General features: G+C 44.9%; 2 protein-coding genes across 5 annotated transcripts; one reads left to right on the top strand and one right to left on the bottom strand.

Annotated features, from left to right (window-relative positions):
• The first annotated feature begins 309 nt into the window (after nucleotides 1-309).
• On the top strand, nucleotides 310-5737 carry M6PR (mannose-6-phosphate receptor, cation dependent). Its single transcript, XM_042810034.1, has 7 exons — nucleotides 310-473; nucleotides 1809-1982; nucleotides 2206-2378; nucleotides 2467-2576; nucleotides 2779-2909; nucleotides 3374-3500; nucleotides 4049-5737. The coding sequence occupies exons 1-7, from the start codon at nucleotides 325-327 to the stop codon at nucleotides 4169-4171; spliced, it is 987 nt and encodes a 328-aa protein (XP_042665968.1). The 5' UTR covers nucleotides 310-324; the 3' UTR covers nucleotides 4172-5737.
• Nucleotides 5738-6027: 290 nt separating this feature from the next.
• PHC1 (polyhomeotic homolog 1) lies at nucleotides 6028-26595 on the bottom strand. Of its 4 annotated transcripts, XR_006167313.1 has the most exons (16): nucleotides 25866-25884; nucleotides 21591-21746; nucleotides 20191-20301; nucleotides 18883-18960; nucleotides 17982-18131; nucleotides 16883-17038; nucleotides 15267-15765; nucleotides 14196-14941; nucleotides 12847-12994; nucleotides 12526-12734; nucleotides 11835-11946; nucleotides 11185-11293; nucleotides 10394-10544; nucleotides 8380-8611; nucleotides 7557-8158; nucleotides 6028-6866 (listed from the first exon to the last, which is right to left on the bottom strand). XR_006167313.1 is itself a non-coding variant. In XM_042810032.1 (15 exons), exons 2-15 carry the CDS (start codon nucleotides 21702-21704, stop codon nucleotides 8004-8006), a joined length of 2970 nt encoding a protein of 989 aa, XP_042665966.1. In that variant the 5' UTR covers nucleotides 21705-21746; nucleotides 26529-26595; the 3' UTR covers nucleotides 6902-8003. The 4 variants fall into 4 exon arrangements, 3 of the variants coding, with proteins under 3 accessions (XP_042665966.1, XP_042665965.1, XP_042665967.1); XM_042810032.1 differs by lacking the exons at nucleotides 6028-6866; nucleotides 25866-25884 and adding an exon at nucleotides 26529-26595 and having other exon boundaries at nucleotides 6902-8158; XM_042810031.1 differs by lacking the exon at nucleotides 6028-6866 and having other exon boundaries at nucleotides 6902-8158.
• Between the last annotated feature and the right edge of the window lie 433 nt (nucleotides 26596-27028).

The raw sequence follows: 27028 nt of genomic DNA, 5'->3' as shown, positions 1-27028 counted from the left end.
GCCATTCCCGCCTCCAGCCGCGCTTTTCCGCCGCAGAGGGTAACCGCAGGGTACTACCAGGCAGACTTCCTTCTACGTCCGTGAGAAGGGAAGCGAAGGGGGTAGTAACGTCGGAACCTTTCTCTCTCGACTATTGGATGGAGAAAGAAGGCGGGCTCCGCAATAGCTCCACTTATAGGCTGGGGCGGGGTTTGAAAGCCGCCCCTTTCTGTCTCCGCTTCTGATTGGTTAAAGAGAGGCTATAGGCATGCCTATGGCCGAGATTTTCTTGGGCGGCGCGGCACGGCGCATTAGTTTTTGTCATGCTCTTCCTATTTCCGGTTCATGGGGCGGGCGAGGGTAGTGAGGCGGACATGGCCGTCGCAATGGCCCTTGGGCTCTGCCCCTGCCCGCCGACCATGGCCTGACCCTGAGCAGCTCCCGCTTCTCCGTCGAGCCGTGGTGCGGACGGAGAGGACCGTGCGCGGCAGCAGGTAGGTGTGGCGGAAAGCGAGCCCGGCTTTCTACTGCGTACTTACGCAGTGGGCACGGGGCGGCGGGGACGAGGCGGCGGGCTGCCCCGGGCTGACTCTGCCCAGCTGTGAGCAGGTGGTTCCGGACAGCTGCCACTCAGGCCTGGTTCGTCAGCCTGTGCGGTGGCTAGCTGGCAGAAGCCGACAGCAATGCCGTGCGGTTTCTTCCTCCTGCGTCTATGCAAAGGAGGCGTTTGCGGAGAGGTTGCCCGAGGAAGTGTGTTCTAGTAGCGAGTTCTTCTTTTGTCTCGTGAGGAGAGAATCACGAGTTCTTGTGTCCCGGGCCTTAGCAGTGTGGTGTATCCAACCTTTGAATGTATCTAGCCTCTCCATACTTATGTTTATCTCCATGGTGATAACAAGTAGCTCAGAAGATGTTGCTTGACAGGATGAGCTGAGGGGCAGAGATGACGTTCCACCAAATAGCCTGCCAGTCTAGTTGCAGTGAGGAACTTATGAAACTGTGGTTCGTTTGTTCCCAGCATCTGGAACTGACATACTCACTAGGAGAAGCAAAGGGGAAATCTGTCCTGGTGCAGTTGCAGAGTGATTTACGTGCTATTTTAGCATAAGCCTGAAGGCTGAAAGTTCAAGACTTCATGGAATCATTAAGATTGGAAAAGACTAATAAGATCATCTAGTCCAACCGTCAACCCATTGCCCCCATGCCCACTTGCCTTTGTTACTCCCCTTCTCTTGGATTAATCATAGGATGTTTCGATTTCCTTTTTCAGTTCATGAAAACTGTTCTGTGGTGTTGCAGCTGAGTACTACTGAATGCTTTCAGATTCTCAGCTGAAGTAGTCCTGGAGGATAACGTAATTATTAGGATTAAGGAGCTTGAGCAGACAGAGCCTGACAAAGTCACAGTGGCTCTTCACTGCAAGCTCTTTATACAGAAGCTGCAGAAAGACTTGATTAGAGGCCTGGTAAATTATTATTTGCTGACTGGCTTCTCAGTAGGATGTGATAATGAACAGTAGCTTGTGCCTGATACTTACACCAGCATTCAGCCTGCTAGGCTCTGTTTTGGCTGAATCAAAATTGGTTAACATGCTCAGCAGCAAAACTTTTTGTGGTTCTAAGTCAAAATTCATAAAAGAATCCCAAAGAGGCCTGGTTTGTTTTTCAGTATAAGAGATTGTAGTGTCTGTTGAGAACTGAGAGGTGTTCATAGGTTTTTTTACTTCTTTTTGTAGTCAAGATTGAGGGAATGGTCAGTAAGTGCCTTCATGTAGTTAGCCTGTAGAGGGCTGAGATGGTTAATCCCATGTGTTCTTTGTGATATGTATCCAGGATGTCATCACATTCCCATACCTCTGCTGTGCTGGTAGTCTTTATGGCCCTTGCTGTTGGTGTGGGAGCTGAACCGCTGACTGAGAAGAGCTGTGATGTGATTGGTGATGAGAGTACTGAGTCACAAATGGAAAAAGCCCTGCTGAAGAAACTAGAACCACTGAGTCAAATAAGGTATGATACAAGCAGTATTGACTTGCTGTGGACCTTAGGGTCCAGTGCACAGTGTTTACACTTAATGGGTCAATTGGGTGGAAGAATTTAGGGCCAGGCTTTAGGGTGGGCTCTGTCGTTAGCGTGAGCTGTGACCTGGCTTCCCAGGTCTTGAGTGTCAATTGCTTTGAACTCAACTCATTGTAATTCTGTTTGCTTGTCTTCTATTCTCTCTCTGCTGCAGATTTAACACGACTGTGGAGATTGGCACAACTGAAAACTATGCCTACCATTTCAGGGTATGCAGAGAGGTCAACAGCAGCTTGCATGATTTTGCTGGCGTAGTACAAATGGATAGGCAGTCTGGAAAGACTACAGTAATAGGAAGAATCAATGAAACCCAGGTCTTCAATGGAAGTAAGACTACTCAGTAACACTCTTACTTCTTATCTAGCTTTTGCCTCCTGGTCTGGATTTGCAGCCTATATTCTTTCTCTCTTCACAGGTGACTGGATCATGCTGATTTATAAAGGAGGTGATTCATATGGTAGGCACTGCAGTGGTGAGAAGAGAAGAGCTGTGATAATGATTTCTTGCAAGCGAGGAATTACAGCGGTGAGTGACAATATGAGGTAGGACAGGAACAGGAGGCTGTCAGAGAAAGCTTGTTTATAAGCAGAAAGGCCTTGAGGGTGCAGTAATGTTTTCTTACATTCTCTATGGGTTGTTCCCCTGTACCAATAGAGCTAAAACTATCTTCTGGTGAAGTTTAGTATAAGCCTGGGTGTATTTTCACATAACTTTTCCCAAATTGCAGAGTTCATTCAGCATTATTTCAGAAGAGAGGGAAAAGGAGCAGGACTGTTTCTACCTCTTTGAGATGGACAGCAGTGTGGCTTGTCCAGCTGAGGATTCTCACCTCAGCACTGGCTCCATTCTACTAATCACGTGAGTTGTTGGAAGATGTTATACTAGTCTAGATAATTGTATTCAGTCACTGTTAGACGTTACTGTGGCTCCAAGCTTTGTAGACAAATTCTAGGTTAAGACATAATGCTGCAGAGCTGCTTTGTTCCCTTCATAGCTTACAGATCAGTGCACTTAAACATGGAGTGTGTGACTTCCTGGAATTGTACAACAGCTCTTTGCCACAGTTGGAAATTCAGACTAGGAGTCTTGACTTCTCATTTTCTGTCTTTGTGCTTTGGAGATCTGCTTCACGCAGATGTCCTGAAAAATTTTTCTAGCAGATCTATATGTTTTTGACCTTTTCTGGTATGGTCTTTCTTCAACTCTTTTCTTAGGTGATGTTCAGCTACTTGCTCCGGTGCCAAACTGAGGCAAGTATAACTGGGTTATAAGAGACTACTTGTATAATTTTGCTGTTCTGATTTTTTAATTCTGCCCTCTAGGTTTTCCTCAGTAATCGCAGTCTATATCATTGGTGGGTTTCTCTACCAGCGCCTTATAGTGGGAGCAAAGGGCATGGAGCAGTTCCCTCACTTTGCCTTCTGGCAAGATTTGGGCAATTTGGTTGCGGTGAGTGGAAATCCTTTTATGTTCCCAGTCTAAGCCCACGTGTTAAGACATAATAAAAAGGCACCTGCACTGTCTTCATAGACTGTTTCTTGGATAGACCTGCCACAGTGTACCCTGTGGGAAAAGAAGATATCTATCTTATTCTAGGTAAGGGGAACACTGTTTTTAATTCCTTGATGCAGCTGGTTCCCTACTGCTCATTATGATTAAGACTTTTCAGGTAGGAATGTTCAGCTGGGAATTGTAGAATGTTCAGGCCTGATTATGTGAAACCCTTGCTTGATCACCTTAAGTAGTGTTGTTTATTCTCTGAATGTCTGTGTTGCCCACTTAATCAGTACCACATTCTACCCCAGACCTGACTTAAGTTTCAGGATAAGCTAGGATATCCCTTTGTATGCTCCTCTTATCAGCCTAGGTTCTGTGGTCTTGCCCTCAGATAGCACTGGGGTAGACATGTTCGTGTAGCAAAATTGAATATGTTTTGCTTTGTGTGGCTGCTGATTCTGCATACAGTCTGATTCTAATGTAACAACTTGTGCTTGTAGGATGGCTGTGACTTTGTCTGCCGATCTAAGCCTCGAAATGTACCAGCTACATACCGTGGTGTGGGTGATGACCAGCTGGGTGATGAGTCAGAGGAACGGGATGACCACTTGCTACCAATGTGATAGGCTTTCAACACTTCTCCCCATTTCCCCCCAGCCAGCTCTTCTCTCTTCTGATTTTTCTTTACATGATACGCTTTGCCTGTCTGGTGTGTCAAGTCTCATGGATGCCTCTAGGTGTGAACAGCACTGGTCCCCAATGGCATGCCTCATTGCTGTAATGCTGTTCTGTTTTTTTTTTTTTTTTTTTTCCAAAAAAATGCAGTAAAGCAGCAAAGCTATGGGGAGCAAGTGCTGAGAGTTGATAAGACAGCAAGAAAACAATGTGAATGATCAGCACTGAGAAGGAAAGGGAGTTTCTTCATTGAGAGGAAGAAAGGGCTGTGAATGCATGCAGAAAGGGAAGTCTCCATTTAAAAAACTGAGACTGTAGCAGAGGGGTCTTCTAATGTATTTTTTTTTCCTAGGATTTACAAAATCTGTTAGACACTTTTTTTTTTCCTTTAAATGCATTTTTGGCTTTTCTAGCACCTGCACTGTTGCACACAGTCTTTGTCAGCATAACTTGCATGAAAAGCTCTATGCTGGACTCACTGGAGTTGGAAGAGGCATTAGCACCCCTCTAGTCTTTTTTCTAATGCCAATGTGTTGAAAAATAGACACCTGTTTCCTTCAAGAGGTGTAAAAGGATGCATGCCATCCTCTCAGACGAGAGGGGCAATGCTAAAAAGAACCGAGTTAAATGCTGTTTCACTACTTTTGAGTTCCGTCAAAATACTGTCTTCTCCATCACAGAAGAGCAAAAAAAAAAATTATGGTCTCCTAAATGAAGGGAATGCTTTCTGAATGTGAAAGTGACATCAAGGCAAAATCAGAAAATTGAAGACAGCTATCACTTGAGTTCTTTAAGAAGCCTTACTTGAAGCTTTATGCCTATACAGCTCAGTCATGGTCAGAATTGTGATCTCATGCTTCCTGAAGCTTCCTTGTCTGGCAGAATGTTTTCCTGGGAAGCTACTACAATTCTTATTAAAAAGAGTAAGAATGCTAACACACTCAGAAATGTTTTGAGAGTGACCCCAGTTGCTGTCCCCTTCAACATCATGTACACCAGTCTTAAGACACTTGCCCTGTGCAGATGGTACTTGAATACTGCTTGGAGCAAGAGAGCCTTCCACTTGGGCACTTGGGAAAAGCAGGTACAGCTGAGTTACAAGACTTAATTTGAACCTTTAGGAGCATACTTTGATTCTTAATTGCTTTTTGCTTAGTCTAGCTCCTCACTCCCGTCTACAATATGGCAGAATGGGAAGAAAACAGTCTTTGATCTTGAGGGCACAGACTGCTGAATACTGCTAATGGCATGGTACAGATAAGGTTTGTGGGTTTTTATACTGACAAAGCAGTATAACCAATGACAGTAGGGGCAAAGAGATGACCCTGTTTTCTTGCTGGGGGATGAGTGGGCAAACACCAAAAGTCAGAGCAGAAATTATGGTCTCAGTCCTTCTCATAACATGGGAAAAAAATGAAGTCATTAAGCCAGCTGGTACTGTTTTTCATGGTGGTATTTAAGGTAACTTGTTTTTTGTACAAAACAACTTTCAAAAATAAAATGATCAGACACCCTGCTGTAGTGTTGTGCTGATGTAACTTAACAGCTTTCTTTGGTGTTAGGCCACCCTTCTTATCCAAGGGTCCTTATTATACAGTATCTTCATACTTCTACCAGGACTCTCTTCTGTTAGTGTAGGGCCTTGAAAGGGCAGGATATGCACACTTTTCAAAGTTCAGGCATATGCACAAAGGAGAAAAGTTCCCTATATTCTTCTGTAAGAATGAAAATCAAAGTTGTTGCTTCTCAAAGGTCTGACTGACAGGAACAGTCAGGTTCAGACAGTTTAAAAAGTGGCCAGACCTTTAAAACCTGAACAATTTTTATTAAGAACACTGAATGTAACATGAAGAAGTGAAACCTTTAAATGTGACTGAAGTTAATCTATGCTTCAAAAGCAGCAAATACTACCTGCCTACCCTGTCAAAAGCCAAAGTAAACAAGTTTTGCCATACCCAGCCTGCTAACAAAATAGTTTAAAGGCTGCCCTCCTTTGCCATTAGAGGTGCTCACCTCTGCCTTTTTTGTCCCCTCAAATTTCATTGGACTGAAGAGTGTTTTCAAGGTGCAAGAGTTGGTGGCTTCCTTTGGGTCTATTTTGATTCAAGAAGGCTTAGAATCCTTCTCTCATAGGAATGAAGATATCAAGAATAAATTCAGACTCAACACTTCAGTTAGAACTGGAAAGTTGATACTACAGTTTAGAATCTCCCCCCCTTCTTATGAGGTGGGTCAATACAGAGACTGTTATAGAGATCTCTGATGGTTTCTTGTGCCATTAAGCTTCCACCCATGCCACAACACTCCTGCAACAGTAGGTGCCTTGCACATAGAACAGTCTCATGTTTTACTCAAATATGCATGTGAAACTTCTGAAAATAAAAAAGCTGAGACAAACGGCCTAGGAAAAAGTCTTGCTTTCAGGTATTCAGCTGTAGGGGACACTTACCTCTTCATGCTTTGTATAATTTCTTCCAGAGTTTGTTTTTTGTTTTCTTTTTGCTTTTTTAAAAGTGAAGGTGCTTCTGGAAGAGAACTGCACATTTTCATCTTTGGCAAATGCTAAAAAATTCAGAACTTGATCTTTACAAAACCTGTGAGAGCTGAGTGGCAGGGGATTATCCTCTAAACATCACTGTACCCCTTAGGAAGAAATTGTATTAAAAAAAAAAAAAAAAAATCAAAAATCAGTTGTTAGAGTGTTTTTATACATATATATATATATATATACTGGGGAAGAGAAGTATTTGTTTTACAACATCAATTTAAAAAAGTCTGAGGCAGGTGATACAATCCTGCCAGCTTAAACTTTGTCTTGTAAGCTCTCCTGAGGATAATGAAAACAGACAAAAATAATACAAACTGATAAAAGAACAGAAAACAAACTTAACAAAAAATGCGAACCAAAATTCCAAGTTTTTTTTTTTTTTTTGTTTTGTTTTTGTTTTTGTTTTTTTTTAATATGAAGAGCCTTGGCACTTCTGGAGACTGCTTTGGATCTGTAAACTATACTTTATCACACTCATGACACCTAGTGGTGAAGGGTTTTCTAATGTAAGACAACCCATCCTCCCACTCAGATTTTCCCATCAGCTTGTCACGATAAATCCTCTTCTGCTTCAAAGATGGGCATCTGGAGCGAATAGCTGCCAAAAAACCTAGTCTTCAATCTGCATCGTTACTGGAGACAGTAAAGCTAAGGGAAGGTAGCTCCTAATGCCATGGGCCTTTGAGTTTGATATGTGTGCTGGAATGGCTATTAAACACAGTTAAAAAAAAATACCTAGGCTATAACAGAAACAGCCCCTTTTGTTTTAGTTCTTGTATACCCACCTCTGCCACTTGGACCTTTTTAAATACTCCACACACAGCTGCTCCCAAAACCATGCAGGGCAGGAATTTCCTGTACCTCAGGTTCCAGCATAACCAAGATCCAGCAAACCTGCTTCAGCAAAAAGGGGCAAGGGCACTTCCCCTTTACAAGGCTGCTAAAACAGAAGGAAGTCTCCTTCTCTTCTTGATGTGGTATATGGGAGAGGCATATCCAAAGAAGGAAGGAAGTTTCAAAGGCCCCAGGTGGGAATTTTCCTCCCTTGTTATAGCACCATTCAAAGATCAAGACATGGGCTTGTGCATGGCAGTTTCAGGCAGTTAAATTCCTTTTCATTCTTGAATGCAGGACCACATGGGATTGTCCCATTCCTTGCCCCAACAGAATGTCTTAAAGCTGGCAGCTGCTCTGGGGTCAGAGCAAAATTGAAACTGCTAGCTTCAGAGCTGTTAGGTCTCCTTGAGGACATTGATCTTGGCACATATCTTGAGAGCAGGTCCTAGCTTGATGTTCATAGCACTCATGAGGTGTTCCTCCTTCAAAAGCAACAGGGCCTGGCCATCTATTTCCTGTGACCGAAACTCTTCGGCAATCTCCTGGCATCCTGTGAAAGCAAGGAAACAGCACTAAGAAACAGCCATGGTCAGTCCCAATTCCCCATCTCACTCGCAGAGGAGTACAACTCATCCATTTGCGTGACCTACTCCAGAAACATATACAGTTTGAAAGCATGACGTATCACTCTCAAAGATTTCCAAAAAGAGAGTCAACAAATTTTCCCATGCTATTGGATCACAGAACTGCAGGAATGGACCACAGATTCACCTTGCAGTGATGCAATGAACTCATACACTTCCTCCACGCTCCAACGACTGGGATTGCTGGACAGGAATACAGGGTTGATGCCGTGTAGATCTGGGGTAGGTGGGGCCATATTAGAGTTTGCCAGGTCTCTGTCTCCATGGCCAGATCTCACTGACAGAGGTCCTGGAGATGTAGGGGACAAAGCCTCATCGTAGCTAGAATTATCAGAACCTCGACTTGAATCCTCCTGGCCCTACAAGCCCACGAAAAAGAAAGAAAACATAAGCATTTTGTTTGTTTGTTTTTTGCTGTTTTTGTTTTGCTTTAATGAAGAACAAATACATTCACATTTATTAACTGTAAAAGTCAGAAACTAAGAGCAACAGCAGTTTTCCCAGACAGTGACAGCTGTTTCAGGCTGTTGGTCCAGGGGCAGCTGCCACAACAGCTTGATGTCACAAAAGGGAGATTCTCAATTCCCTTCCTTTTCCTCACTATCCTCCCACAGTCCATTCCTCTTCTTCATGACAGCTCTGAATAATAGAATTATAAAATGACCTGGGTTGAAAAGGACCTCAAAGATCATCCAGTTTCAAACCCCCCTGCTGTGTGCAAGGTCACTAACCACCAGACCAGGCTGCCCAGAGCCATATCCAGCCTGGCCTTGAATGCCTCCAGGAATGGGGCATTCACAACCTCCTTGGGCAACCTGTTCCAGTGCGTCACCACCCTCTGAGTGAAAAACTTCTTCCTAATATTTAACTTAAATCTCCCCTCTCTCAGTTTAAAACCATTCCCCTTTGTCCTATCACTATCCACCCTTGTAAACCATCATATCCCCTCCCGTTCATATGCTCCCTTCAAATATTGGAAGACCAAATGAAGTCTCACTGGAGCCTTCTTTTCTCCAAGCTAAACAATCCCACTTCCCTTAACCTCTCCTCAGAGCAGAGGTGCTCCAGCCCTTTGATCATCTTAGTGGACCTCATCTGGACTCGTTCCAAGAATTCCACATTTTTCTTGTGCTGGGGGCCCCAGGCCTGGATGCAGTACTGCAGATGGGGCCTCACAAGAGCTGAGTAGAAGGGAACAATCACCTCCCTCTCCCTGCTAGCCACTCCTCTTTTAATGCAACCCAGAACACAGCCGGCCTTCTGGGCTGCAATTGCACACTGCTGGCTGATGTCCAGCTTTTCATCTACCAGGACCCCCAAGTCCTTCTCTGCAGGGCTGCTCTCAAGGAGTTCTTCCCCCAGTTTGTATAAACACCTGGGATTGCCCTGGCCCAAGTGCAGCACTTTTCACTTAGCCTAGTTGAATTTCATTAGGTTTTCATGGGCTCATTCTCCAGCCTGTCCAGGTCCCTCTGGATGGCTTCCCTTCTCTCTAACATATCGACTACACTGTTCAGCTTGGTGTCATCTGCAAACTTGCTGAGGGTGCACTAAATGCCATCTTCTGTGTCACTGATGAAGATGTTAAAGAGCACTGGTCCCAAACCTACCCCTGAGAAATGCTGCTTGTGACTGGCCTCCACTCTGACATAGAACCATTGATCACAACCCTTTGGCTGCAACCAGCCAACCAATTCTTAATCCACTGAACAGTCCATCCTTCAAATCCCTACCACTCCAATTTAGAGAGAAGGATGTGGTGAGAGACCATGTCAAAGGCTTTGCATAAGTCCAGGAAGATCATTCAATCCTTCCATAATCTGATTCAAATAATTTCTCTGAAAGAAAGCTAACCATTCAGGAAAAGCAGATCAGTCTGTCAGCTGATCACACTCACTCAGACATTTGTGACATAAGTTGGAGTAAATACAGAGTAAACAGAAGCACAAATGTGTATCTACCTTTTGCAGCTGATGAGCAAGCAATGGGAGTAGCTTACAGTGCCCTGTGTAACAACTGTGTCAGAACATCCACTTGGCAGTTAACGTGCCACTACATACATTACAAGAACCCGGTGCCTCTAGCAGCAGCAACTTTTATATTGGCTGCTCTGACAGAAGCAGACAGGACTATGGCCTTACCCTGTGACGCTTGCCCTGGATCTTTGTTCGAGTAATTTCAGAGCTGCTGCGCCGTGATCCCCGTCGGCGCACTCGAGCATAGTTAGCTTCCTGGAGTTCTTTCATCTTCTTTCTCTGCAGCCGAAACTGATGGCTGCAGCTGACATTGTACCTCAAATAAGTAGAAGCAGAGCAGCAATTAGGATACAGCAATTAACTAAATTACTGCTTCTCCTTCTAAATGGGGATGAAACTCATCTTTACCAACAAATTCTGTTCTTCCTTCTAAGAATTCTCCCTAGAAGAAACCAGTCCAGACTTCTGACACAAGCAATATTTGTATACCAAAATCTTGCTCTAACATCTGAAAGGTCAATTAAGTCATTCCCTTAATGGAAAAGAAAACCCATAACAAGTACTCTACTATTGTAATGTCTTCCCAGGTTTTTCTCCTTGTGTCTTCGTCTAGTATCAATACAGCAGACAGCTGTCAGTATGCATTAATTTAGTCAGCCAAATGTATGTTCAACTGAACAGAGGTTCTCTGGAGCCCAAGAACTTCCCCCTTCCCATCTGATTTTCTGAGCAAGTAAAAAAATCCTGTTTATACTCAACACCACATATGCCTCCTAGAAGCACTCACAAGTCATAAACACATCCAGTCCTAAAGGATCTGTGTGGTCAGTGCATCCCATGAAGGGAGAATCAGACAGATGTACTTAAATAGTATACACTACCTGGAAAAAGGGCAAATGCCAAATTCCAGAGAATTCTGAAACTCACGAGAAAAGGAAGAGATGTCTTGCTATTACCTTTTAGCGCAGGTCATGGAACAAAACCTTTTGGAGCCACGGAACTGGGTAGCTGGGGCATACTTCCCACAGTATTCACACTTCAGCAAGTTTGCTTTCTTATCAAGATCTAGTGAGACACAGAGATGCACACCATTTGATTATTTGAACTGAAACAAATCACATATAAAGATTCCTCATTCTGCTGCTCTTCTCAGAGCAGATTCCAAGCACTCTTTTGAAGCTACAAAGCAATTAGCTTGGGGAGAGGCAGAAGCTTCACTAATTAGGAGCCCAAGATATTGAACAGAGTTGTGCACTTCTCCTGTCAGTATCTTTTCACTTAACAAGAAATAACATATCCCTCATACCCTATAAGTCTGCACAGGAATCTCCACCACTGCACTCTCTACTGGGTCCAAATACCCTTTACAACCTTAAGTCATCACAGTTCAGATTCTGCTTACTACTAACATGTGCTAGATTGTATTAAAAACAAGCAATATTTTCTGGCACTTGAGAAAAAGAGACCCTGGGTCTGTAGCTTGAGTCTCTAAGAAGTTAGCAGGAGGGCAGGAAGAAAGACAAGTCCATACTATATAAAGTAAATAATGAAGTATTATAAGAAATTTTCAGTACCACTACCTGTGTGTTCTGGTGCTGAAACTCACCCATAGAAGCACTGTTCCCTCCTGGAGAATTGCTGGACAGGTTTTCACCCTGGCCAGGAGCCCCTCCCTGCAAAGGTTTCTCAGATTCTTTTAGCAGCTGAGAACAACCCACCTGGGCAGGAAGAGAAAGCATTGGGCCCATCAATAAAGGAGTCTCTGTGTCCACCATCCCCTTTCAAGGCATAAGTCCCTCACGCCTTATGACTCAAAAGAATCCCTCTGCCTAGTGAAGAAGATACTGAACAAAGTTATTACTCCTTCCTGACTCACAGATGTGAGAGTTCTTTCAACATGTACTGTCTTCCTTGAATAGCCTACCCATGTGACTTATCGCCCCTCATTTGCCTAAACTTGCTGCTTGTTCAAAATGCAATGCAGTGCATCCTTCCCTCACTAAAACCCAGGCAGAAGAACCTTCTTACAATTCCTAAAGAATGTATTGCTTTGGGAACTACTGGAGAAGACAGTTCCCAGCACTCTTATATTACTCTCTCCAACCTGTTCTCTAGTAACAACTCTTGACACCTAGCTTCATGCATGAAAACAGCTTCCTTCGCCTTCCTCAATTCCGTGTTTTAAGTTAAAAAAGCTGATTTGGAGCATGGGGAAATATAGTCTGTTCATCTGTTGAAAGATGAATGCCTGCCACCCTTCCAAGAGATATATTTCCCTCGCAGCAGTAAATTCTTACCGGAAAGGGCTCTGCTCCTTCCTGGATGACAAAGCCCTCTATTATGTGCGTGAGGATCTGGGGCTTAACAATGGCTTGTGGAGGTTTGGAGTCTCCTGTCTGACGTGACACCATTGCCAGGTTTGCAGTGGGAACAGAAGTCGAGGTGACTGATGTTCCTTCACTTGATGTGGCATTTGGGGTTGCAGTAGCAGCAGAATCAGATTTATCTGGAATGTTAACAGCCCAAGAGTCAGCGTTACTATTGCTCAATCTACTTTACATGGAGTGTGAGATCAGATTATTAGCACACATAAGATGGAGCTCTACTTTGTACCTCACCTCCATGGCCATTATTTTCCTCCACATTTTTGGGGCTATCTGTCACAGGAGAGGACCTGGCAGGCATTAGTGCAGTGACACTGGCTGATACCTCCTTCTCCTCCTCTGACTCTGCCTTGCGCTTTATTGCTAAGCTCTGAGACTTGCCCTGCATGAGCAAAGTAGAACACGTAAGCAAAGAGAAAAATCACAAAGCAGAAAACAACACAGATTGAAGGCGATGCAAAGATAGACCCTGGTCCATCGTACTTATCTCCAGTCTGGTTCCAACCCTGGAAATGCCTCCAGCTCCCTCAGAGTACATATCTTTATTTAGGAGTGTTTGTCTAGAACAGAGCCAAACTTTCAAATGACTGGTCAGCCAAAGCCAAACTTCAAAAGACTCACTGTCAGACTACTGCGATTAAGATCTAGAATCCTAGTTGATATATTGAGATATTCATATAATACCAAGACACTGTGAGAACATTGAGGTATTATTCCAGTAAGAAAGAAATGGAATAGCAGTCACTCAAAAGTTTCCAAATAAGCTTCTGATTACATCAGATCCTATCCAATGAAAATCTGTCAGATCAGTTGAGGAAAGATGTTGGATGACAGCAGAATCGTCCCCCCAGTTCTAAAAATCAGACAAATCCAGTGGTAACTTCCTGAAGAAGCAGAGTTTAGAAACAAACTGGCACATTCTGTCCCTGACTATACAAGTGAAGCCCCACTAAAAAGTACAGTCACAGCAACAAGCTGAGGGTATCTGAGCTGGGAAAGTGTTGGTGTACCAAGGAGTTAGTCAGGTAGGTCCTAGTTGGACAATTCAGAGCAGCATGAGAGAGGCCTGTGGAACAGGAGCCATCTTTGTTTACCTCTGCATAGCCTGTTGCTAGGGAATCCTCTGAGGCCTAGAGCCAGCTCTACCTGCGTGGCTGAGACCACACATCAAGGTTTCTCTGACCTGGAGATATCCACACCTAGTAGGGAGAGGGAAGTTCAGTCTTCATGGCCCACACAGCCGCCTTCTCTCTCCTGAGAGAAACAATGAAGAGGCCAATTGTTGTTAAATAGGATATTTCGTATGTAATGTGGACACCTACCCTGTTTCAGTGAGGGTCCGAGTCTCCCCCATTTGTTTCATGCAAGTCTTTGAATGAATGATCACGTGAAAGAGAAATGCTTGTGCTCACTAACCCCAAGAGCTGGGCTGGAATTTGTGTTCTTGAAAGGTAAAGTCTCCATACATATTCCCTAATTCAAACTTCTTATTCCTCCCATCCCACTGACCCACAGCTAGAATACAATTAGCGTCCTTGGACTGAACAAAGAGAATCCATACGGTATTCTCTCTCTTGACTTACTGGCAACTGGAGAGACTGCATGTAGAATGCTGTTGGCATCTGAGCCACAACTGGAGAGGAGGTAGGATTCTTCACCATGTGGGTTGTACCTTGAACTTGTGCCAAATTCACCCCTGTAGTGAGAGGAGGAGCTTCCTGCGAGGATACTGGAGCTGAAGAAGGTGGGGAAGGAGCATGGGCTTGGGAAACAGATTGGACCACAGCTGGCATTCCCCGGGAAGTTGGTACAGCTGCAGCAATCTGAGCTATACCCAGTGCTTGGGCTTGGCCTGAGCCCTGCTGCCGAGTACCCACCACCTGCACAGGGATGTGTGGTGGAGGCTGCTGTGCTGCTGACATTTTGGCAGGCCCAAGCTGAGGTGGTTTGATGGTGACCATAGACTTTGACTGAATTGGAACAGGTGACTTGGTGGCTGGCTGGCTAGGACTGTCATGCTGGAGCTGAACAGACTGTGGCTGGGACTGTAACATAGGTTGCACCACAAGGGTCTGAGTCTGCTGCTGGTTTTGAGGTGGAGCCTGCTGCTGTGGAGGTTGAGCTTGCTGCTGCTGGGTCAGAGATGATGACTGTTGCTGTTGCTGGGCCAGCTGGAGGTGGGTGGCTGTGTGGAGGAGCTGGGACTGGCGGTGCTGGAACTGCTGCTGGTGATGAATGGCAATCTGCTGCTGGATTACCACCTGTTTCTGCAGGTGGATCTGCTGCTGCTGCTGGATCAGTGAGTGTGGCTGAATCTGTGTATATGTAGCTATATACAAACACAGAGCCAAACAAGAAGAGAGAATAAAGGTTACCAGTAGCACAGCTGGGAACAAGAAAAAGCAAGTAGCCACTGTACTGGTCTGATTCAGTAAAATGACTCCAAAATGACAGCTTATTGGTCGAAGACCGTGGGGACTGAATGGGCTGAGATCAACTTCTGTCATTAATAGAGCAGGATAATCCCAGCAGAACAGCCCGTGGGAGCACTGAAGCTGGAGGGCATGATAGGGAACCTTTCACTGCTGGACTTTCAAATGGCATTCTCACAAAAGCCCAGGTAATTCAAAGAGAAGGAAGAGAGCACCGCTTACCTGAGCTAATCAATGTCTGGCTGGGTGCTGGTGTAGCTGTCCTGGTAAGGTTCATGCCCACAGTCTGCTGTCCACCACTGTCCGTTTCACCCTTCTTTGTGGCTGCGTTCTCTGACTCTGTTTGGCTTCCCTGGCTGACAGTCACTGCTTGGGCAGCTGCTACTGGTAATGGCTGAACCACTCCCGTTCCTTTCCTTTGGCAGCTGCCAGCAGCACCTGCAGAGGCCGTCTGGCTCAATGCTGTAGAATTCTGGCTCCCACTACTTGCAACCACACCCCCGGAGACACCATTACTGCCTGCTGCCCCTTGGCTCAAGTTGAGAGACTGGCCCATGCTGCCAGAAGAGGCTGGAGCCACTGCCACAGTCTGGCCTGTACTTGTGGCCTGTGGTAGGCCTGAAGCCTGGGAGTTTCCTGGCAGAGCCGCCTTCTGAGCAGAGCCTTGGAGCTGGGCATTAGTGCCTGAGGTCTGTTGGCTCCTCACAGCCAAGTTTTGAACCTAGAAACACATACAAAATACAGTCTGTTTTATGCATGTAACTTCCTAGAAGTCTAAGAACAGTAGAGAACAAGAGAATGCATAAGCAATAAACGCTACTGGGATGCAGGCTGATTTGATGCTTTAAGTCTCACACGCAGAGCTGGCCTACACTGCAGGATAAAGCTCAGCTGCAGCTATTCCCAGAAAATATATAAACGTGAACTCCCTTTTGCTCCATCTCTGATGGAAGTTAAAGATCTCTGGCACTTTCTGAACACCGCGTAAGAACACCACCGTCCTCTCTGAGGCATGCAACAGCCTTCAGACCTGCCTCGCCCTTGCATTGCTAGGATACACTTTCACATGGTTGTTAAAAGCGCTGATACTCCTTTAAAGACTAGTAATTCCTTTTCAACTTCTGTGCTGTTTGCTTCTTTTCCTATGCAGGGCTTTCCACTTATGATGCCTGCAGCTATTCTGCAGCCTTTCTCTATTTCCTCTGTATTTTGGCGTTGCCATCTTCTGTATTTACTCCCCCTCCACATGCAGTGTTATCTTCACGTCTGATCGGGACTAACTTGGCCAGAAAAAGTGGTTCAGACAAGATAAATATGAAGTTTCTGGAAATCCCAAGCATAACTGGGTTAGGACCAGGAAAATGGGAAGCCACAGCAATCTGTAGAAACATTTGCAGGTGAATGCAGGAGATAAGAACTTGTGGCCTGTCCAGTCTTAGGCATTTTTACAACAAACCAACTGGGCAAAGGAATACTACTGCTGGCAAAGACTCTTTCATGCAAAGTGAATGTCCAACTGAAAAAAAAAAATGGACATAGATCTTAGCAATTTTTTTTTTCACACAAGGATAATCGAGCAACTGTGAAGATGTGATTCAGGTTATGTCTCATCTCAGAAATTTTAAGCTGGAATGAATCCTGTTTCTGGAGGCAAAAAGCAAACATTGAGAAATGATGACAAGAGAACATGTCTTATCTGCACTAGTTACAGGGACACAGAACGGGGATAAAACAGAGCCAACCTTCTTTATAAGCATTGGTGGCCAGAGCAAAGGACCAGAGAGCAGGTGGCAGAGCGCAGGGGAAGAGAAGGACTCCAGGAAGGAGGTGTCACTGACCTGGTCTGTGTCTGCATGGACCCCAGGAGACTGGGTGGGTGGTACCTCCTGCTGGACAGCAGCCACGGCCCCATTAGGCATCAGGATGAGTTGGGAAGCAAGAGGGACATTGCGGCCCAAGGTCCGGTTTACCTGCAACAGGTTTCCCAGCTGCGGCTGTTGGGGGAAGGGTCAGGTGATGTGAAATGAAAGGAACGGAGGAGAATACAGAAAGAAAGACAGTGAACCACAAGCAGCTTAGAGAGCAACAAAGGGCTGTAATGTTGCACTTGGAAAAAATCCCAGCATTCCCTGCAATGTAACAGTAAATATAACCCTCAAGAATAGGAAAGTGGAAGCAATTTTCTTATGGAGACAAATAATCTGCTATTAAAAAAAGGGGCCTGAGTCAACTCCCACAGGCTGTCCAGGACTAGCTAGAAGACTTGCATGTAATTTAATTCCGAGGCGTATATCTGGGACTGGCTGACCAGCAGAGATAAAAGACATATCCAAGACTAGGGTTACTTGAAAAGGAGATTACAATCTTTATCTAATGCCAACAAAAAGAAAAAACATATTTTCCAAGTAAGTAATCAAACCTGAGATTGATAATAGTGAAGTCTAATGTTTTTTATATAGCAGCACTTCAAACTGATTAAAAAGATTATTTGTTCATATTGATTTATGTTTCTACAAGTGCTTGAATCTTGGCTTGTGTCCCTGTGTGGAGTAGCTGAAGGGAGTAATTTACTATCTATCTGTTCCAACAATGAACAAGTAGTTTTATTTTTGTGAGCCGTAGTCAAGTCTAGTAAACATATTTCACACTTGTACTCCAGTGAGAAGTGCCATGGGATCTTTAACATCTATGCAGAGCAGAGACAAATATGGTTCTTAAGTATCTCAGTATACAATACAAAATTCATCTTAAGCTAAGCCCAGAGTCAAACTGTGACTAGACCTTTCCCATCTGAATTCAGAACACAACACTCTTAAATTTTGAGTTAGTTTAATCTGGAATTAGCCCAGAAGTGTTGGTAGCTCCAAAAACTGAAACAAGAGTGTCTAGGAAGACATGGTTTATACACAGGACAAGTTGTGTGTACAAATCTCTTACCCGGAGATACATCTGTGCCTGCGACTGGTTGAGAGGTGGTGAAGTGGTGTTCCCAAGGAGCACAGACTGCGTCAGAGTTGTGGCAGTGGGAGAACTCACGCTCTGTGAACGACTGATCAGCTGAGCAGCTGATGTGGTGGCTAGGTTGATCTTAAAACAGAGAAAAGTCCCAAATCATACAGGAAGGATGGGGGCAAAAGAAATAAGAACAAATCCACTTACTGGGGCGTAGAAGCAATATTTCACAGATTCTCCCTGTATCATGCAGGGGGCCAAGAAGAAAGAAATTCTTGCCTTAATGGGTTATGCAATCTAAATTAGCCAACCCTGAATGCTAAACTCATTTGTAAGCTAAGCCCAGGTATCTCTGATAGTTTGTAACTTCAATAAGAGATCTAAAAATACATTTTCTCCAGCCTCTCAAGTAAAGGAAAAATAAAATCAAACCAGCAAAAACAAAGTAATCTACCTTACCAACTCACCTATTCCCTGAACAAATCGCAGCTTCCCAATATGCACTACAAAATCATACTTCCACTCATTCAATGAGCTCTGCCAAAGAATGGTCCCTTTCAAACTGCTCAAAACTCCTCCTTCTAAGAAGTCCTGATACTCTTCTAAACCATGACAATATATCCCCAAAGCCTCAGGAAAAAGAGATCAGTGACTACCTTTCCAGCTAAGAGGCCTCTCCCACTCAGAAACCTTCTCTGGGCTCCTCAACCCCCACCAATTATGACAGCACCCCAAGTCCTCAAAGTTGTCTGTATCTTGTGGACTCCCAGCATTCTTAGAAGCTGTGTTTCCCTGGCTGACTGCCTTCCTAAAAGACAAAGAGGAGAAAGAACAAGGGCAGAGGAGAGTAGGGGGCAGAGAAAGGCTTTGATATGTGATAACTTACAGAGGCTTGGGTGGTGGTAGTCTGTTGAGGGGTGCTGGTGTTTGGTGAGCTGGCCTGTCTACTAGCTGCAATAGTAGCCTGTAAGAAAGATTGACAGAGAAAAGAGTACTTGAAAGAAAGGTCCAAATATTTGGTTTCGTATAAACACCGAGTCTCATCATCATCATCTTCTCCCATTTTCAAGAACTGGAGCACAGTCGAACTACTACAAACCCCTCAACAAATCAAGTGCAACTCAGCAAGACACCTCCTTTTCACCAAACCATTTCAGTCCTGTACAATACATGCAATGGAAATAAACACTGAAAGTGCATGACCTTCATTCCTCCACAATTAAGTACATATCCTGTTGTTGCCTCAGTTTGTCATGCTACATGCTGCAACTCTGATGATGCTCCAGTCCACTGTTAACACCCAGATAGTCCCTGCCAATATTAGCAATTTGCTGGGCTAGTCATGCAAGTTATTAACAATACAATGGTAGCACTGCAAGTAACAAATTTCAAATTGAGGCACGTATGGTTAGTGGAGGAAGGTAAATAGTGTTCAATGCTTTTTTCCTTTCCTATGTGATCCCACAACAAGTATACTATACATGTCTAGTTGGTTTTACAGAAAAGTTTAGTATGATACTCGCGATACTCTATTCACTCCATGCTATAGAACTACAGGTAGGGATTTGAAAACAATTAAATCTTGGACTAACAGCCAAGAAGCAAAGCTACTGAGAGGGACAGACCTGTACTGTCGCATCACATTTAATTTATCTTCAACTGACAAAGTCTGACAGGTGAGCAAAGTTGCTAAATAAAAATACCTGCTCAACAATTAAGCATCATACATCATCTCAATAAGCAAAATTCAATTAAGGAAACACCCTTATTGATAGATAAGATCTACCCCTTTCTAGGAACTTTCTTTCTAGTAACTAGTAAAGAAAACAGAATAGTTTCAAAATAAAAATTCAGAGGACCTCACATTAAATTTCACATACAGAAAACCACAGTTATTAGAGAAATAGCCATCCACAGTTCACTTTAAGATTGTTTTAAAACATTCCCTGGTGATTTAACCACCTATCTTTTCTTTCAAGGAGGTAGAATGGCAAGTCACATGCCTCCAAAGTGCAAGTTCCCATTTGGTGAGATGAATTTTTTTGCTGAAAAGCAAACAAATCTTTTCATCAACCCTCACAGTTTACTAGCTGTTTGTATTAACCCCAAACAACGTGTTCAGGGAATCGCAGATAAGGACCTCAGTGTACGAGCAGAGAATCTCCACATCTTCCTCAGATCCAGTGCAACTCACCTGCTGGACAGCAGCCAAGCTGTGAAGCTGGGCACTGTTAAGCTGTTGCTGGAGCATAAACTGATGAAAGTACTGGGCTGCATTGGGCTGTCTCTGGAGTGCCTGAAGAGCCTAAAGAAAGAGTAAAACCCAATTGTGAAAAATAGCATGTCCTTGAAACATGATTAGAGAGATAAATGAAGAAATAAGTAACAGCCTTGAGACAATCTCTAGTCCCCGTGAAAAAAGCAAGGCCACCACATTAGAACACCAAAATAAGTATTAAAGCTACAAAATTGATAAAGACTGAATCACAGGTATATTCTAAGATAGCAAAAAGCACATTCGCAAAATTTTAATAAGCTCCAGGAATCTGGCAGTGTTCATGGTTCAGCAGGCAGACAAGTGCTCCAGTACAGCATGAATATATAGGATAAAGCACACATGTCCAACCCATGGGCTGCATGTAGCCCAGCACAGTCTGCAACACAGTCCACCCCGTGCTACAAAAGCGGTGTCTGGGACCACTCTGTGGGGACACGCACTCAACATTTAGCAATGGCTAAACACTATTAACACTGTGTCAACTGAAGCTGAGATGTGGGGAGGGCAGTGCTATGCAGTGCACAGTGCTGACTCACGTGATGGCAAATAATTGTATGTTGCTGTCTGACGTGGAAGTGTGTATGAAGAAATGGTGTGGAACTGAATTCAATTTGGAAAAAATTGCACCCGCTGACATTCACCAATGCTTGCTGAACAATTATGGACACCAAACAGTGGATGTTAGCACAGAGAGGTGGCAGGTGGTGTGTTTCAGCAGCAGTGACAGTGGGTCCCTTCAGCTGAAGAATATATATATATTTTTTTTTTATGAGTGCAGCATGCAGGCTCACATCATCACTGGCAAAAAAAAAAAAAACATTGCTACTGGTAGTGATTATGTTGAAAAATAGTGTTTTGTAGCTGAGAATTTATTCCATCAAACAGTATTATTGTGCTTTTTGTAACTGTTGTTGTTTATACCGAAATAAATAGGAGGCATTACTTTCAAAGCAACTTATGCACATGTGGCCCAAGACAAATCCTATTCACTCAGTGGGTCCGAGGCAAGCCAAAAGGTTGGACACTCGTGGGGTAAAGTCTGTATAGAGAAAATAGTATGACAAGCTGAGCAACTTGCTCTACAATAATGGAGCTAAAATGAGTCTATTGGGTCACAGTAGATTAAATCTAAGAGGCCGGTGGAGTAACTTATAAAAGAATGAAGTAAAAGTCAGGCCTAGCACAAAAAATCCTAAATCCAGAAACAAGACACCCCTTCAAGGTCCCACCCTGACACGACAACTCAGGTACATACAAAAGGGCTCACCACCCTTTCACTGATGCACATTTATTCCTAGCACATAGTAGCACCTCACCTGAACAGCCTGCCGCTCATACAGAGACATCTGTGATATCTGAGGACGGGTGCTTCCCCCAGAGCTGGAGCTCCCACTGGTGGAGCCGGAGTTCTGCTCACTCTCAGTCTCCATGGTGACAGAATCCCAAGAGCTTGGCTGAGATGGACTCCGGCTCTAAATTGAGAGAATTGGGAACTATGTCAGGTTATAGAAGGAGCCAAACTGTAGTGCATTGTGTTACACAGTCTTTTTACTTGAATATCCCACTACCAGGCTTCTTCCACAACTTTGATACATCACAAAGATAAAGGGGTGCCAGAGGCTGAAATAATCCAGAAATTATGCTCACAGTTTCTATCTTTCATTACCAGTATGAAACGTAATACACACATTCTCATATTTTTATTGTCATGCTGCAATTGGAAGCTACAGCATACTGAATTCTTAAACAGGTAGCAGAGTGAAGTAGCAGCTGCAGGTCATTCAGAAACAATTTGGTTACAGACCTGCTTACTTCTACCTCAAGTCCAGGGAACTGAGGAAAATCAACAGCGCTTCTAGTCTGCCACTGCAGTTTTGCAACTTCTTATCATCTCTTCCTCTAGTCTCACAAGAGGTTCGATTATCCTACAACTCTGCTGCCCTGCAGATAATTCCTTCTCCCAGTTTAGCCCCCTCAATTGTTTCCTTCTTTTCTGAACACACGCATTTCCAGCTACTCATTGTTCCTTACAGATCATAACTCGAATATTCATTTGGAAGCTGCTATCTAGAGTGGTGAGTTGCTTTAGGTATGGATGGAGTCACAAGCAGAGCAGATGAAGGGATCACTAGCCATGCTTATGAGATGAAAACTGCTGAAGGAGTCATGCAGAGACAGATTTTCCAGCAGCAGAAAGGGGAGTTGCAGTGGCCTGCAGGATTGAGAAAAGCCTGAAGATGGCATTCATCAGCCAAGAGGAAGAGAAGTGACTGAAAAAAAAGTACTTAGAGGAAAAGTAATACATGGAAATGATCGCGGGGTTTTCTTGTATCAAGAAGCATACACTATATAGGAAGATGGGAGGCATGGGGGGGCCACTGAAGTCAGAAAAAGGAAGACAAAAGTGATAAACTGGGAACAGAATTCTGGAAAAAAAAAAAAAAATCTTTTAGAAGGATATCATTTGTATAAGATCAAAAAAAAAAAAAAAAAGATAGTCTCTGATAGTTTTTGATAGTCTCTGTATTACTGACTAAACCACCAGCTGGCTCCCCAACAGCTCACCTCTGAGACCTCTAAATAAGACCCCTAGGCTTCCAGGATCCCACAGCACCAGCACAGCCCCTGTATCTACACCTCTTTAATACCAAACATTTCAAGCTTTTTAGCATTCATCAAACTCAACTTTTTCCAGGTCAGTAAGCAAAGCATAAAAGGAGGTGAAACAATATTCTCCATCAGTTTTTAAATTCCAGAACGGTGTTAGGAGCACCGTTAGGAGCAGATACCTTTAAAGAAAAACAATAGCACTGACAGTACTGAGAATGACTGACAAAATCAGGGGAACTGCTGCTCCAGACCAGCTCCTTGAAATCTGTAAAATTCTCTAATTGACCAGCATGTTGATGTTGCTTCAATCCTGGCACCCCGTGCATCTTCACCTCTGCCCTCAAGTACTGCCTAGGTGTCTCCCTGCTAATCCAACACTAGCCTCTTGTATCTGCTTCAGTAGTGACCACAGCAACCAACTCGACCATGCAGGCATCCTCTTCTCAACTCAAACACTCTCCTAGCTGGCCACTACTGTCCTCATCCACAACTCTGCAACAGATAGAAAGAGTTGGTCAATAAGCCTACCTAGAAGATAAAAGCTCCGGAGGAGACAACTGAAAAGTGAGAAACTGAGGAGAAAGAATACAGACATTTTCAAAGGACTGTGGGACAAAGAAGTAGTACATAGGACAAATGTGACAATCAAAGTGAAACTGTACACATTATAGCACAACTAAAAGCATCACAGAATGGCTTGGCTTGGAAGGGACTTTATCTTATAGATCATTTATTTCCAATCTCCCACCTCTCTCCCCCCCCCCTTCTGCTGTGATCTTGGTTGCTAACCAGTAGATCAAGCTACTCACAACTGCCCACAGCAGGAGCCTTGGAACTAGGTGATCTCTGAAGTCTCCTCCAAACTACGCTATTCTATTGATAGATAAGGTTGCCCACTGCCCCATCCAACCTGGCTCTGAAGCTTCAGAGATGGGCACCCACAACTTCTCTGAGCAATCTGTTGCAGTGCCTCACCACCCTCTGAAAAAAAAAAAAAAAAAAAAGAATTTCTCCTAACATCTAATCAAAGTCTCCTTTTAGTTTAAAGTTATTCTCCCTTGTCCTATCACCATCTGAGTGTACAAAAAGTTGCCCCCCTTCCTGCTTATAAGCTTTTCTCAAGTAATGGAAGGCCACAATGAGGTCTCCCCAGAGCCTTTTCTTCTCAAGACTGAACAAGCCCAACACCTTCAAACCTTTCTTCATGAGACAGGTGCACAAGTCTGCGTATCACCTTTGTGGCCCTCCTCTGGACATACCCCAACTGCCTTGCATCTTTCTTGTGCTGAAGGCCCCAGGCCAGGATGCGTTACTGCAGGTGGGGCCTCACATGGGCAGAGCAAACTGACACAATCACCCTCCTTGTCCTGTTGGCCACCCTCTTTCAGTGCACACCAGGATACAGTTGGCCTTCCAGGCTGCAAGCACACACTTCTGGCTCATGTCCAACTTTTCATTCATCAGGACCACCAAGTCCTTCTCCATAGGAGACACTGTTCTCTTGCCCACTCTCAATCTGCCCTCACAGGTTCCTCCCAGCATTTACTTCACTTCTGATGCTCACTAGATCTTCCCATCAGTTGACGCAACTTGTTAACTTTGGGGAAAAAAAACAAAACAAAACAAAAAAAAAAAAACCACTTTAAACGTAAGCTTTGGCTAGATCAGTGAGTTGAAGTAGCTCAGTTGTGACCCTACAGCTGTCAATCATGTGTGGAAGAGAAAGTAACTAAATAAGACATTGGTTCAGCCTAGCTGTAGCACATGCCCTTACTCTCAAAAGATGCACTAGAAAGAGAAACCTAGCTTCAAACCTGGTGCTCCATTCCATCAGCTCATGCTTCCTCATATACAACATCATCAATCTGCAAGATTTCACACATTTTTGAGAATCACACTGATCTAGATCTACAGATAATCAAGACCTGGCAGAAGGAGAATCCTCCTGACACACTAGAACCTCTGGAAAGAAGGTACTCAAAAAACTCTGTAGGAAAAAGGCCTTTGGAGGCATAGCTAGAGAAGCATGCTCTCCCTTTGCAGAAGGGAAGTAAGAATTTAATGAACAGGACTGGCCAACAAACACAAACCTTTCCAAACACAAAAATGAAGAGCTAAGTTCCACTTCAAGCAGGCAAGTACATCTAGGGAGGCAGCCCCACGTTACCATAATCCAATTCAGACACAGGCTATTTCCACACAAAATAGCCCAGACTTCACCCTCTTCCCTCTCCACACACATCTTCCAGACACGTTCCTCTTTATTTTATGTCAGTCTAGTGATCACTGAGCTATTAGATGACTCAACTATCTGCTCCATGAGATTAATAATCTACCAAAAATTATTAAATGATACTCCAAACAGTCATGCAAACCATTATACAAGCATAACTGATAGATCCCAAGAAAATTAAAAAAAAAAAAAAAAAAAAAAAAGGCAGTAAAAATGTGGCCTCACTGGAAATTAACCTTGAAACAACAACTAGGTAGCTAAATTACATCATACTTAGCACAGAACTGCACCCTGAAAGGCAGGAAAGGAAGAATACAAAGACCTATTAACACCATGACAAGAACGACAACACAGCAGAGAGGAAGGTGAAAGAAAGGCACAGAACTAATTTATAGAACAAGGCAAGCAAACATGAGAACACGAGCCAGCCTAGAGTCTAACCTGCAATGCTGATAACAGCACACAAGACAAACAGAGGTGGTCTGTCTACAGGCCTCTGGCCCTTCTCAAGTGCAGCAGATTAGAGCAAGCATCTACTCTAGCTACTGAACACATCAGGTTTAGAAAAATTTTACTTGCTTTCCCCATCCTGGCACACAGGTGTTACCTGCAGAACATCTCCTAATTTTACAATTGGCTTTGTAATCTCATCCTTGGGAGACTAAGTTAACCAACAAGATTTGTGCAGATTTGACCAGAAGATAAGGACAGAACAGCCAACCACCCAGACATTCCTCCTCACAGTTACCATCGCTTTCCTGCAGCACATTCTGTGAACTATTCAGGCAGAGAGAGGAAACCGTAGGGACCCGTAACTCGGTTTCCAGATGTTCCGGCAGCAGCGGGTGCAACAGTAAAGCACTGTGAGCACCTCGCCCCGCAGCCCACCCGCCCAGTTCCCCACCAAGGCTGAGGGGGGCACGAGCGCGGCCATAGTCCCCGCATGGCTCGCAGCCCAGGGAGCGAAGTTCGGTGAGTGCGAGTTGCATCCAACAGAGGGTGGGCTGAGCGCCCAATACAGAGCGACCGTACGCTGCCTGCAGACACTTCATCGCAACACACAGATACAATACGACATAGACTCGCTGGGAGGGAAGAGGGGAGAAAGGGAAAGAAAGCGAGGGAGGGAAGGATGGGGGAACCCGCCGCAGGATGCTGGCGAAGGAGGACAGGGGACGAGGCGCGACTGCGACCCCATCCCTGCGAAGCTGGAGGCGCGAAGCTCGGCGAGGCCGGCAGCTGCCGGGCAGGCGGGAGCGCCGCTTCGAGACGAAGTTACTGCCGACCACCGCTCCAGTTGCTCGGCGTAGGACAGACAATGGCCGCTCCGCAGGCGCTGTCAACTTGCGGCGCACCCTCGCCGGCCCCGAGGAATAAGCCGCGGCCACCCGGACCCCGGGCCCAGCCTCACCTGCAGTCGCCGCTCCCGCGCCGGCGTTAGCCCCGCGCCACCCTGTGAGGGCCAGGCGCCACCGAAGTCCCACGCCGCCGCCGCCGCCTGACACGCCCCCGTGCGCGGACAGCCAGGCCGGGCCGGGCCGGGCCGGGCGGGGCGGGGCACGAGTGCCGTTGTTCAGGGAGGGCGGGACGGGGGCGTTACCTCGAGGCGGCTCCAGGCAGCCGCGGCCCAGCCCGTCCCGGCGGTGCAGCCTCGACGCACTGCGCGGCCGTTGTGGGTTGGCGGAGCAGAACGGTGGGGCGGGGATGGTAAATGCTCCGCGCGCTCCCACCACGCCTGTCCCGCCTTTTTTTTTTTTTTTTTTTTTTTTAATACTGTTGGCCTCCGGGGCACCCAAGCGCTCGTCACTTCCTCTCTTGAGGCGCTTCCGGGCACACGATCTCTTCCCGAGCGCCGCTTTCTGTTGCCCGGGCGACGGCAGCTGCAGCCTGGTGGCGGCGTTTGGGAACCTT

This window comes from Centrocercus urophasianus, unplaced genomic scaffold (genome assembly GCF_019232065.1).
Source record: "Centrocercus urophasianus isolate 14NV4802_14NV808 unplaced genomic scaffold, USGS_Curo_1.0 seq_12, whole genome shotgun sequence".
Taxonomy (NCBI): domain Eukaryota; kingdom Metazoa; phylum Chordata; class Aves; order Galliformes; family Phasianidae; genus Centrocercus; species Centrocercus urophasianus.
The sequence above is the reverse complement of the archived record's forward strand: the minus strand, read 5'-3'. Positions and strand labels throughout refer to the sequence as shown.